Genomic DNA, 12,430 nt, shown 5'->3' with positions numbered 1-12,430 from the left:
GAGAACATGGAAAGGTGACGTTTCGGGTCGGGACCCATCTTCAGACTGAACGCAGTAGACGGAAGGTGGCTAGAATAGAGGTTAGGGCAGGCAAGTGATACGAAGAACTACAGATGATGGTCTGCAAAATAATTGCTGAAGTAACTCAGCTGGTCAGGCAGCATTACTGGAGAACATGGATAGATGACATTTTGGGTCAAGACCCTTCTTGTTCTTCTGAAAAGATACCAGGGCCAGAATAAAAATCAAACATAACACAATATTCAAGATATTGTAAAATATTGCTTTTTTAATTCATCATAATTTGCAAAATATTTAAATGTAGAATTAGTATTATTGATTTCTGATTGACATCTCGATTAAATTATTACATTTTTGGAACAACACTGATTGCATAACCTTCCCTTGAAATGCGAGACGCGGGCATTGAGGGAATGGTTTGTGGTTGCAGAGGAAGACCTTCACCAGCAGAGGGCAGTGGGAACAACTTTGAGAGGTGGACAGGAGCATAGAAGTTAAAGCACTTCTTTAACATAGATTCTGAGTGCAGAACGATGTAGTGAAGCTAGCCCAGCGACAGATCAACATCATTGTAACATTACCACGGACCAGAGAGGAGGGAGCCGTCGACAGACGCGAGGAGCAAGGCCACTAGGAGTGTGAATCAGGGTCGTGCCTTCCGTACCCTCGAGGTCGGCTGGGTGAGGAGAGGGACTTGGGCTTGCTGAACGATCCTGACAAAGGCAATGGCTGGAGGCCTGGAGCTCGCCTAGATCGGGCGCCGCTCCGTCAGGCATAGCCCGCAAACCGAACTTTGGAAATGGCACCAAGTGTGGTGACTCGCAAAAGGATTTCACTGAGTTTTGCACGTGATAATAAGGCAATTCAATAGAACTTGGTATAGCAGGGTAGATCCGTTTATATATGTAGTCAAAACTGCAAAGAATATAGATTACACTTAAAGATTTTGTGTGCTTATCTCTCACTCTCTCCCTGGACACATTTATCTGTACTGTAGTAAATGCCTTACTATTTTTCTGTGTGCTTAAGCAAAGCAAGAATTTCATTGTCCTATACAGGGACACATGACAATAAACTCACTTGAACTTGAACTCTCTCCCCTTCAGTCACATCATGTACTGAAGGGAGCTGGAGACGTGAGGAGCTGGGGTTGGCAGGAGGGTGAACTGGGGTATTGACTTCAGTGCCTTCAAGATCGGCTGCAAGAGGCGCCCCTGGGACACAGGCGTGACCGGGCGAGGAGAGGGAACTGCTCCAGTACATCGAGCACTCGGGCCGACCGGACTTTGGAAAGGGCGCAGTTTTGGCATCACCTGTGTGTGTGTTTTATGCGCGCAAAATGAATTTCACTGTGCAGCTGCATACGTGACAAATAAAGCACTATTGAACCATTGATTAGTAGGAAAACTGGAAAAAGAAGGCCGTAACATCCAAGAGAAACCACAGCACTGGACACTCACGACCTGAGATGTGCACATGAATTTGCGACTCCTCTCCCCGCTGTTCAAGGCGAGGACGTTGATCAGCGATCGCGGCCTGCATCGAGAGCTCGCTCCGTGCGGCCGCTGGTGCGTAATGCTTTACTTGGGGAGTCTGCGGAGCTCGTGAATCAACCAGACGGACATGCTGAGGAGAACCAGGGACCCCGACTGGTGCGTGGCCGCCACGGGAGTGGGGACGTAGAGCAGCAGCGTGCCGATTCCCAGCGCCGCCTGAAACAAGGTGCAGGTCTCGTTTTTAGTTTATTTTACAGCAGTGATTCGCAGACTTTGAGATCACGGAACACAGGCATAATAATACAGACAAAATGCTGGAGTAACTCTGCGGGTCAGGCAGCATCTCTGGATAACATGGATGGATGACGTTTCATATAGGAGCAGCATTAGGCCATTCCACCCATCAAGTCTGCTCTGCCATTCAATCATGGCTGATCTATCTTTCCTCCTCAGCCCCATTCTCCTGCCTTCTCCCCATAACCCCCGACACCTTTTCTAATCAAGAACCTATCAATCTCCGCCTTTTAAAGGTCCACAGCATTCTGTGGCAGTGAATTTTGCACAGAATTCCACCCTCTGACTAAAGTAATTCCTCCTCATCTCCTTTGTAGAGGTACGTCCTTTTATTCAGAGGCTGTGCTGTCTGCTCCTAGACTCTGGTCAAAACCAGTCTTCAGTTAGGGGAGAGGGAAACTAGAGATATGAAAAGGTGCAGCATAAATCAGAGCCGGCACCAATCACCAAGAAAAGGTGGAGCCCATAATGGTCCATTAGAAGAGGTGATAATGAAGGGATAGGGTTTTGACCCCAAACATCACCTATTCCTTTTTACCAGCCACCATTTTGTATCTATCTTCGGTGGAAACCAGCATCTGCAGTTCCTTCCTACACAGGTGTAATAATGGTAACCTGAAGGCACATTCGTTTAACCTAAAAAACCTGCACGTTTTTGGAATGTGGGAGGAAATTGGAGCACCCGGGGGAAACCCATGCGGTCACAGGGAGAATTTACAAACTCCATACAGACAGCACCCATAGTGGGGATCAAACCCGGGTCTCTGGCGCTGTGAGGCAACAACTCTACCGCTGCGCCACTGTGCAACCTCAAATGCTAGTGGATAGCCCCACACTGTGCAGCTGATTCCCAAGAGCTTCTGGCACAGGTTGGAATGTGGTTGAGTGTGTACGCCTCGCTGTATTAGTGCCAGTAATGCCACGCTGATCTGTGCTAGTACCTGCATGTAAACCATGGCCAGAAGCGAGGAAACAGCCACCCGTGTTCTTCTGGTTAAGGCCATCCTGCGGGATAATGCGTAGAGGACGGTCACTGCTGTCACTGAGGCAATGCCCTGGGAACAGAGAGCACAGATTACAGAACTAGAACCACACCATGGTAACATACGATGAGCATTTGACAGCTCTGGGCCTGCACTTGCTGGAGTTTGGAATGACGAGGGGAGACATCATTGAAAATTACCGAATGGAGCGGATGATTTAGACAGCACCCGAGGTCATGATTGAATCCGGGTCTCCGGCGCTGTAAGGCAGTAAGGATTACGGGTATATGGAACGAGCTGCCGGAGGAGATAGTTGAGGCACATACTTCCACAACATTGAAGAAACATTTAGACAGGTACATGGACAGGAAAGGTTTAGAGGGATATGTGACAATGCAAGCAGATGGGACTAGTGTTGACGGGACATGTTGGTTAGTTTGAGCAAGTTGGACCAAAGGGCCTGTTTTCAGGCATTATGTCGCTAAACCAGGTGCGCCATGTTCGTGAGCGCCCGTAACTAGGGCCAGTGCTCCGGGTGGTGTCCTCGAAGGGGCAGGATCCATGTGAACATGTGATTTGATGCCTGCCATCCGGGGCAGGATGGGGGCGGGATCATGTGTACACGTGATAGATGTGGCCCGCCATCCGCTCACAGACATGCGTCCCGACCTTTATGCAGAACAAGGTTGCCGACCCCTGCTCTAACCTCTGTGGAGCAAAGCAGAAATAGAAAATTGCCCACGCCGACAAAATTGGGAAATAGTTACCAGGATCCGGTGATCGAACTGCACGGTGGTTGGGTTCTCAAAGAAGTTTCGGAGAGCCGGGGAGAAGGCCAAAAGGTCATCAGGTACCCAGCGGGCACCCATTTTGGGGAAAGAGTTGTAAACGAGACCAGCATCCAAGCCAGCAACGAAAGCTCCTGCAGACAGACCAAAGAGAACAGTCACCATCAATCGTGACCACAAATGGGCTTCAACAGGCACGACTCACAAAACAGCAACTTGTTTTGTTTAGGGCCAGAGTGGAAACAGGCCCTTCGGCCCACCGAATCCATGCCGGCCAGCAATCACCCTGTATACTAGCACTATCCTACACACGAGAGACAATTTACAATTTTACCGAAGCCATTAACCTACAAACCCGCAAGTCTTTGGAATGTGGGGTGAAACCGGAACACTCGGAGAAAAGTCAGGTGTTCACAAGAACATACAAACTCTATAATACAGCACCCGGATCGTAGACAGGATCGAACCTGGATCTCTGGCACTGTGAGGCAGCAACTCTGCCGCTGCGCACTGTGTTGCCCTAAAATATTCAGGATTTAATCACCGGGGCAAAATGTATATATTGGTACATGTTGGAAATTTTAAATTGAAAAATCTAAAAAGCCTGCATGTATACGGTTATAGATTTATATACAAGGCACAGGAACAGGCCCTTCATTCCACAATGACCGCGTCGAACATGAGGCCAAGATAAAATCTCGTCTATATGCATATGATGCATATCCCTCCATATCCACATGCCTGTTAGCATCTTATACCCTCCTATAATAATTGTCTCCACCACTACCCCTGGCAAGGCGTTCCAGGAACCTACACCCTCAGCGTAGGAAAAGCATGTCCGCACATCTCCTTTGAACTTTGCCCCTCTCACCTTAAAGCCCTCTAGTATTTGACATTTCCACCCTCTCCAAAGACTCCACATCTTTCCTGCAATGGGGTGACCACAACTGCATGTGATACTCCAAAGGCAGCCTAACCAAAGTCCTATAAAGGTTGGCACTGTCTACTCTACTGTGTCATAGAATCAGAGTCTTAGTGGAAACAGGCCCTTCGGCCAAACTTGCCCACACCAGCCAATATGTCCCATCTAAGCTAAACCCACCTGTGTTTGGCCCACAAACCTGTCCCATCCACCTACCTGTCTCTCATGATTTTATATATTTCTATCTAGTTTGATTTCAGTTGATGTTTTGAATCATTCTAAAATCATATAATACAACACCAACCCATCTTAAGGGCCCGAGACTCTTACCAGCATTGAATCAGACAGTGTTTTACCTGAAAGTGCGGTTATAAAAACCAGGCCACCGGTCCCTCGAGCAAATTGCCGAAACAGCATCATCTGGCGAGTATTCGGCATCTGTGATAGGACAGGAACCTCATTAAAGTCGCAAGTTTACTTGATCGACACAGTGGGAAACAATTTATCATTAAATCACAACAGCTGACACCGAGGCGCAGCGGTAGAGTTGCTGCCTCACAGCGCCAGAGACTCGGGTTCGATCCTGACTTCGAATGCTATCTGTATGGATTTGTACGTTCTCCCTGTGACCTGCGTGGCTTTTCTCCGGGTGCCACACTTTCCTCCCATACTTCAAAGAAGTAGGGGTTTGTAGGTTAATTGACGTGCATAAATTATCCCCAGCTTGTGCAGGATAGAACTATTCAGGTGCTGGCTGGTTCGCTGGTCAGCATAGATAGATAGATAGAATCTTTATTTGCCACACGACCAGGGTTGGTGGTATTTGGGTTTGGTACATGATGGTACACTGCTTTAGTCACATTAACACTAATAACAACACAGATCACAGTAATAAAGTGCATGCATACCACATCACAAATCTCAAATCTCACCAACAATACATAGTGCAAAAGAACAGACAAAGACCATAGACAAGACACTGTATACATCAAAAGTCCTTAGTGTTGTCTGTTATTGGAGGGAATTGAGTGTTCTTATTGCTGAGGGGAAGAAACTGTTTTTAAAGCGGGTGGATTTTGTAGCAAGTGACCTGAGGTGCCTCCCTGAAGGGAGAGACTGGAAAAGGTGGTTTGCTGGATGGGAGGGGTCCGAGATTATCTTTATTGCCCGTTTTGAGGTACGTTGGAGGTAAATGGAATGGATTGAGGGGAGGGGGGAGTTGATGATCCTGGAGGCCTTGGAGACAATGCGCTGTAATCTGTGTAGTGAGTGACTGTCAGTGTTTCCGTACCAGACTGTGATTGAGGAGGTGATGATGATTTCAATGATGGATTGATAAAAACGGACCAGGAGGTGTTTGTGGACTCTGAACTTTTTGAGCTGTCTGAGGAAGTATAGGCGTTGTTGTCCTTTCTTGATGATGTGGTCTGCGTTGATGTGCCATTTTAGATTATTGCAAATATAGGTGCCCAGAAACTTAAATGAGTTCGTGGAGGTTATGGGGTGGGAGTTGACATGGACCGGGGGTTTGAGGTTTGCGTCTGAAATCTATGATGATTTCTAAGGTTTTTGAAGTATTAAGCTGGAGGTTGTTATCTGCACACCATTTGACTGCGCTGTCCACTGTTTGATGGTATTGTGATTCGTTGTTGTCTGAGATGAGGCCAATTATTGTTGTGTCGTCTGCATATTTGAAAATTTTGACTGAGCTGCATTGGGATGTGAGGTTGTTGGTGTAAAGTGAGAAGAGCTGAGGTGACAGAACGCACCCTTGAGGGGCTCCTGTGTTGAGAGTCAGAGGGCTGGAGAGTTTTTCACCCACCTTGACTCTTTGCTGTCTGTTTGTCAAAAAGTGCAGAATCCAATGGCACATGGCAGGGTGAATGCTCATGTCCAACAGTTTATTGTAGAGTTTAATTGGGTGTATAGTGTTAAAGGCCGAGCTAAAGTCGATAAACAGGATGCGTGCATAAGCATGGACTTGGTGGGCTGAAGGGGCATGTTTCCACGCTGTATCTCTAAACCAAACTAATATTGTGTCTCCTGTTGACTGCTGTCTTCCTCCCCGCTCTTTTATTCGCTAGTAACAAGGAACTGTAGATTCTGGTTTAGCAAACAAAGTGCTGGAGTAACTCAGCGAGTCAGGCAGCATTTCTGAAGAACATGGATGGGTAACATTTCAGTGTATAGGATAGAACTAGTGTACGGGTGATCGCTGGTCGGAATGGAATTGGTGGGCCGAAGGGCCTGATTCCGCGCTGTATCTCTGAACTAAACTAAAGGCTAAACCCTCTAGTGCCCCGTACGGTACCTTGTTGGGGGGCAGGAGGAGGGACAGGCCCGTCCACAGACTAGCGCAGTACAGCAGCAACGCGGAGCCCAGATGTGCAGCCAGGCGGTACTGACTGACGCGGGGGATATCGTGGGAGTCTTGCTTCTCCTCCAAACCACTCTTCACCATGAACCAGCCGAGCAAACCCTGAGAAAAAACACATTTAGTACATAAAACAGTACGCAGCGGTAGAGTTGCTGCCTCACAGCGCCAGAGACCCGGGTTCAATCCTGACTGGGGGTGCTGTCTGTGCGGAGTTTGTGCTTTCTCCCTGTGACTGTGTGTGTTTTTTACTGGGTGCTCCGGTTTCCTCCCACACTCCAAAAACTTTCAGGTTTGCAGGTTAATTGGCTTTGGTAAAGATTGTAAATTGTCCCTAGTGGGTAGGTTAGTGTTAGTGTACAGAAATCACTTGTCGGTGTGCAATTTCAGCAAAAAAAGTACAGTTCAGGAACGGCCATTCGGCCCACGTCTGTGCCGAACATGATGTCGTTGAACAGATCTTCTCTGACTGTGTATGATCCATGTCCCTCTATTACCTGCCTTTCCAAAAGCCCCTTAAACACCACTTCCCCATCAGCCGCCACCACCAACCAAAGCAGCATGTTCCAGGTACTCACCACTCTTTTAAAAAAAACTTGCCCCGCACATCTCCGTTAAGCTATCTCCCGTGTCACAAAGTCATGCCCTCTAATATTTGATTTTTCCACCCTAGGAAAAAGGTTCTGACTCTCCAACCCTCTTTTTCCAGGGGGAATGGGCTGGAGATAACAGAGATGTGCGGGGAAAGTTTTAAAAGGATATTGGGATGAGGATAGGTGATTGTGAGTGGCATATTTGTTATACTGATTGTATTGGGAAGGGTGATTATAGGGTGATGGGTTGTATATATGACTAAGAGATACTGTATAGTATATGAGGGTTTTTTCTTTTTCTCTCTCTTTTTTGTATGGCTTTGTAAATATTTGATTAGTGTATAAATGTAAATAATTTGGTGTACATATAGTTGCTCGTGTCCATATGGTGTACATATAGCCTGATGGCTTGAACGGCGTAACCGGGAGGGAGCTCGAGACGTCGGATACGAGGAACGTGGGCCCATAAGAGGCGGGGGGAGGGGGGGGGGGGTGAAACGGAGTAAGGTCTCTAGCGCCTTCAAAGTCAGCTGCAGGAAGCACCCCCGTGACACAAAGATGGCCGGACGAGGAGAGGACGGGAACGTTGGTTGGCGGGAACTGCAACAGAATGAAAATACTGGAGTAACACAGCGGGTGAGGCAGCATCTATGGAGAGCAGGAATGGGCGACGTTTCGGGTCCAGCCTTCTTCAGACTGCATTTCGCTGTGCAGTTGCATATGTGACAAAGAAAGCACCATTGAACCTCCAACCTCTGATGTCAGCTCTGGTCCTCTCTCCATAGATGCTGCCTGACCTGCTGAGCGTTTACCGGCACTCTAACATCAGATGCCCACTCCGGCCAGTCCCTTGCAGCCGGGTTGCCCGATGAGGAGCTGACAACTCACCTGGAAGCACACAAAGCCACACAGGCCCACCACCCTCAGCTTCAAGCTCCTCGACATCCAGCCCTTCTTCCAGAAGTAGACGGCGGGGAGGATGTAGGCCAGTCCCACCGCCCGGCCCCACATCCGGTGGGAATACTCCATGTACCAGATGAACTTGAACTCATTCAGAGTCATGTCATGGTTTAATCTGCAAAAAAAATACCAAGCCAGTGAAGCAGGCACAGGCCAACACACACAGTCTGCAGATGGAAGGAGAGTAGAAATGGTCATTCTACCAGCAAGAATCTACACAGAAAAGCTTCCCCCCACTGCGGCACAATTTGTTCCATCTCTGACAGTGCGGCGCTCCCTCAATCCTCTCTCTGGCAGTGCGGTTCTCCCTCAATACTTAATCTCTAGCTTTTAGAGATACAGTGTGGAAACAATCCCTCCAGCCCACCGAGTCCGCGCCGACCAGCGATCCACGTACACTAGTTCCATCCTACACACTAGGGACAACTTACAGTTTTACCAAAGCCAATTTTACCTTAAACCTGTATGTCTTTGGAGTGTGGGAGGAAACCGAAGCACCCGGAAAAAACACACGTGGTCACAGGGAGAACGTACAAACTCCATACAGACAGCACCCATAGTCAGGATCGAACGTGGGACTCTGGCACTATAAACTCACATCTTAAACTCGGGGAACTGCTGGTACTTCTGAAACTCTGCCTCCCACTCAGGCAGGGTACTGGGGGGCTTCATTTCCTTGATCAGGTGCCAGTCGACCATTGACAAGCCAGATTCGGTCAGCCTGTGAAAGAGAAGGAAAGCCTTTACTACCACCATGGGAAGCCCATAATCTGCGATACATTGTCAGTAGCATGCAGAGCTTTAAGGTGAAAGAGGCAAAATGTAATAACGCAAGGTCTTGATCAAGTGGATGTGGAGAGTGTTTCCAGTAGTTTAGTTTATTATTTGATACTTGTTTATTATTGTCACAGTAAAAGCTTTTATGTTGCGTGCTATCCAGTCAGCCCTGGACTGACAGGACACCGGCCCGGAGCAGTGGTGGCCCCAGGCTTACAGCCAGCACGGAGGAGAAGCGCTAACTCCAGCTCAACTCTGCCTGTCCCGCCGAGTTAAGCAACAGCCCTGGACTGACAGGACACCGGCCCGGAGCAGTAGTGACCCCGGGCTCACAGCAAGCGCGGAACGTCAGTCCAGGGCTGTCGGTTAACCCAGCGCGACAGGCAGAGAAGAACATGCCCATCCTTCCAGTGACTCCACATCCTGAAAGCTGTATGTCAACGAATAGTCTCTTGAACCTCTACAGGTGTATAATAGGGAGTATATTGACTGGTCACATCACGGCCTAGTTCGGCAACTCGAACGCCCAGGAACGAAAAAATTGCAATAAGTGGTGAACAATGTCTATCACGGGTACTGACCTCCTCTCACATCACCCAAACCATCCTGGCCATATTTTTATTTCACTCCTGCTATCGGGAAGAAGGTATTGGAACCTAAAAACTGTAAAGTCCAGATTCATCCCTACAACCATTGGGCCATTAAGCAGTACTTAAATCCACCCTCCGCCACGTCCGGTTTAAATTCTATTTGGAATATTTTTGGAGGACCAAGAACCATGAACAACCTCCAAGTAAGCTTTAAACTACATAGATGGGGTCATTGTTTTGTCTTTTTGCTTTCTTTCGCTCTTTATTATGGCGTTTACAGAGCGGTATGTTAATATATCTGTTATGCTGCTGCAAGTAAGAGTTTCATGGTTTCATTTCGGGACATATGACAATAAAACACTTGAATAATTAAAGAATGCCCTGGGAAGGCAGATTGGTTATTTTTGACAAGGAGCTCGTTCTCTCACCTGGTCACTCCGCCAAGGACCACGGCCCCAACGACCATCCCGCTGCAGGCAATCATCCATTTCCCCAGCACGCGGTTGGTGGCAGCGTTGGGCACCAAGGCAGCTGCAGACCCCGCGGTGGCATCGGCGACAACAGAGCTCTTCCCCCTTCGCACCACACAACGCTTCCACAGCGGGCGGAGCTGAGAAGAAAACATGAACAAAAGAGCATTACCACCATCGCCTTCCCCGAGAGCCGGAGGTACGGGTGCTCTCTTTTCTCACAAGGTTGGCATGGAGAGTTTGTGCCCTTTATACTATAATAAAGATAGATCAAGAAGGGAATTAAATTGTTCTGCCCCTTCTTCCTGCAGGCTTTCTTTCCCACTCCTCCCTGCAATTTGATGAAAGGTCCCGACCCAAAACATCACCCATCGATGGTTTCCAGAGATGGAGAGACAGGAGTCAACAGGAGACAATATAGTGGCTTTTAGGCAGGCATATGGGTATGCTAGAAATGGTGGTATATGGGTCACATGCAGGCAGAGAGGAGATCAGTTCAACTTGGCATCATGTTCAGCAATGATATTGTGGGCCGAAGGATCTATTGCTGTGCTGCACATTTTTGTGCACAAAGGAACTGCAGACATCGGTTTACACAAAAGATGAACACAAAGTGCTGGAGTAACTCAGTGGGTCAGGCAGCATCTCTGGAGAAAATGAATATCTGTATCTTGACGTATAATCACCATCACTGGTCGTCGAGGGTCATGTGCAAAGTCACAATTAAATATTAAAGTGAGCCTTAGAAGTCAGCGTCTTAATATCGATTGTTTCCAACTTGGTCTTGAAGGTCTGGACGTCGGGTGCATTGCGAATGTCATGGTGGAGATGATTCCATTCGCGAATTGTCTTTGGGTACAGTGAATACCTATAACAGTCTTTACTTGCTGGGATGAAAACCCCCGATTGCCTGGTCTTTGGTTGTCTGGATGAATTTGTAGATTGAAGATGACTCGTGAGGTTGTTTGGAATAAACCCTTGCGTTCTTTATAGATGGTCATCAGGCGTAATTTGGTCCTACGGTCTTGAAGAGTTTCCCCACTCTAGATCAGCAAGCATTTTAGTGATACTGGACTCCTTGCTGTAATCACCAATGGTAAACGTTGCAACTCTATTTTGAATTATTTCTAACTTGTCCCCATCTGTTTTGTGTTGTCGATCCCAGGCCGCAGAGCAATACACAAGTTTGGGTCTTATCAGAGTCTTGTAGGCTAGACTTGGTTCTGTTGTTTCAATAATAAATATTTCTCTTCAGCAATCGCAGCATTCTGTTAGCCTTGGCGGTTGTTTGGTTGATGTAGACCATTTCAAATCACTGCTAAGTTCTACTCCCAGGTAGGGATGATGTTTCACCTCTTCCAGGGTGGAGTGCCCCATCTTGTACGTCATTGTAACCGGATTCCTGCTGTGGGTGACTCTCATACTGAAGCACTTAGAAGAATTAAAAGACATCTGCCAATCTCTTTCCCATATGACTAAAGCATCAAGGTCTGGTTGGAGTCTCTCCGAATCCTCCATGGATGGTATTCTATTATAGAGAATACAATAATCTGCAAAGAGTCTAACCTTTGAGTGGACTTTTGAAGGCAGATCATTGTAGGGGTCCCAGGACTACTCTGAGGAACCTCAGGTGAAACTTTAGCTCTGTTGGAAGAAACCCCCTCCAGCACAACCTGTTGGATAGGTGATGATTCAGGTCGAGATCCTTCTTCAGACTGAATCAGGGGAAAGGAAAACTGAGTTCCAGGCCCACAGCCTCCACGTTGCAGTGAGTTGGAGTCCAGCTCACTTCTACCCCCTCCCCTCCCCTCCCTACTCCCTCTCCATCCCCTACCCCATATATCCCCTCCACTACCATATATACCCTCTGGTTTCCCTGTCTTCTCTCCCCTACCACCCCATGCAACCCCTGCCCCATATACCCCCAAATACCTCTTCCCTATTCACCCCATATATCCCCACTTGTTCTCTCCCCACTCACCGCGCTACCGCTACCACCACTCACCGCGCTACCGCTACCGCCGCCGCTCAGTCTCCGCAGCCCCAGCAACAGCAGCATCGCCTCCGCCGGCGCCTCGGGTCAAGGGTGAACTCCGCGACGCGGACGCTTAGACGGCCAATCACAGCCCGTCATACTGTCCGGTGCTCAACGGGGGCGACGT

General features: G+C 48.1%; 1 protein-coding gene across 5 annotated transcripts; it reads right to left on the bottom strand.

Moving 5' to 3' along the window:
• Positions 1–265: 265 nt before the first annotated feature.
• LOC116981233 (cytochrome c oxidase assembly protein COX15 homolog) lies at positions 266–12,392 on the bottom strand. Of its 5 annotated transcripts, none has more exons than XM_033034098.1 (10): positions 12,274–12,392; positions 10,227–10,408; positions 9,030–9,152; positions 8,360–8,546; positions 6,816–6,983; positions 4,861–4,942; positions 3,562–3,716; positions 2,753–2,866; positions 1,114–1,733; positions 266–993 (listed from the first exon to the last, which is right to left on the bottom strand). In XM_033034098.1, the coding sequence occupies exons 1-9, from the start codon at positions 12,325–12,327 to the stop codon at positions 1,602–1,604; spliced, it is 1,197 nt and encodes a 398-aa protein (XP_032889989.1). In that variant the 5' UTR covers positions 12,328–12,392; the 3' UTR covers positions 266–993; positions 1,114–1,601. The 5 variants fall into 5 exon arrangements, with proteins under 5 accessions (XP_032889989.1, XP_032889988.1, XP_032889987.1 ...); XM_033034097.1 differs by having other exon boundaries at positions 266–989; XM_033034096.1 differs by having other exon boundaries at positions 12,250–12,380.
• Between the last annotated feature and the right edge of the window lie 38 nt (positions 12,393–12,430).

This window comes from Amblyraja radiata, chromosome 15, assembly GCF_010909765.2.
Source record: "Amblyraja radiata isolate CabotCenter1 chromosome 15, sAmbRad1.1.pri, whole genome shotgun sequence".
Lineage (NCBI taxonomy): Eukaryota > Metazoa > Chordata > Chondrichthyes > Rajiformes > Rajidae > Amblyraja > Amblyraja radiata.
Note: the sequence above shows the minus strand (reverse complement) of the source record. Positions and strands in the feature narration are given on the sequence as shown.

Coding starts and splice junctions, on each gene's coding strand:
- LOC116981233 (XM_033034096.1), bottom strand. CDS start 12,327: ATGCTGCTGTTGCTGGGGCTGCGGAGACTGAGCGGCGGCGGTAGCGGT. Junction 10,409..12,249: donor GTGGTGGTAGCGGTAGCGCG/GTGAGTGGGGAG, acceptor TTTTCTTCTCAG/CTCCGCCCGCTGTGGAAGCG. Junction 4,943..6,815: donor TCCTCCTGCCCCCCAACAAG/GTACCGTACGGG, acceptor GTCCTATCACAG/ATGCCGAATACTCGCCAGAT.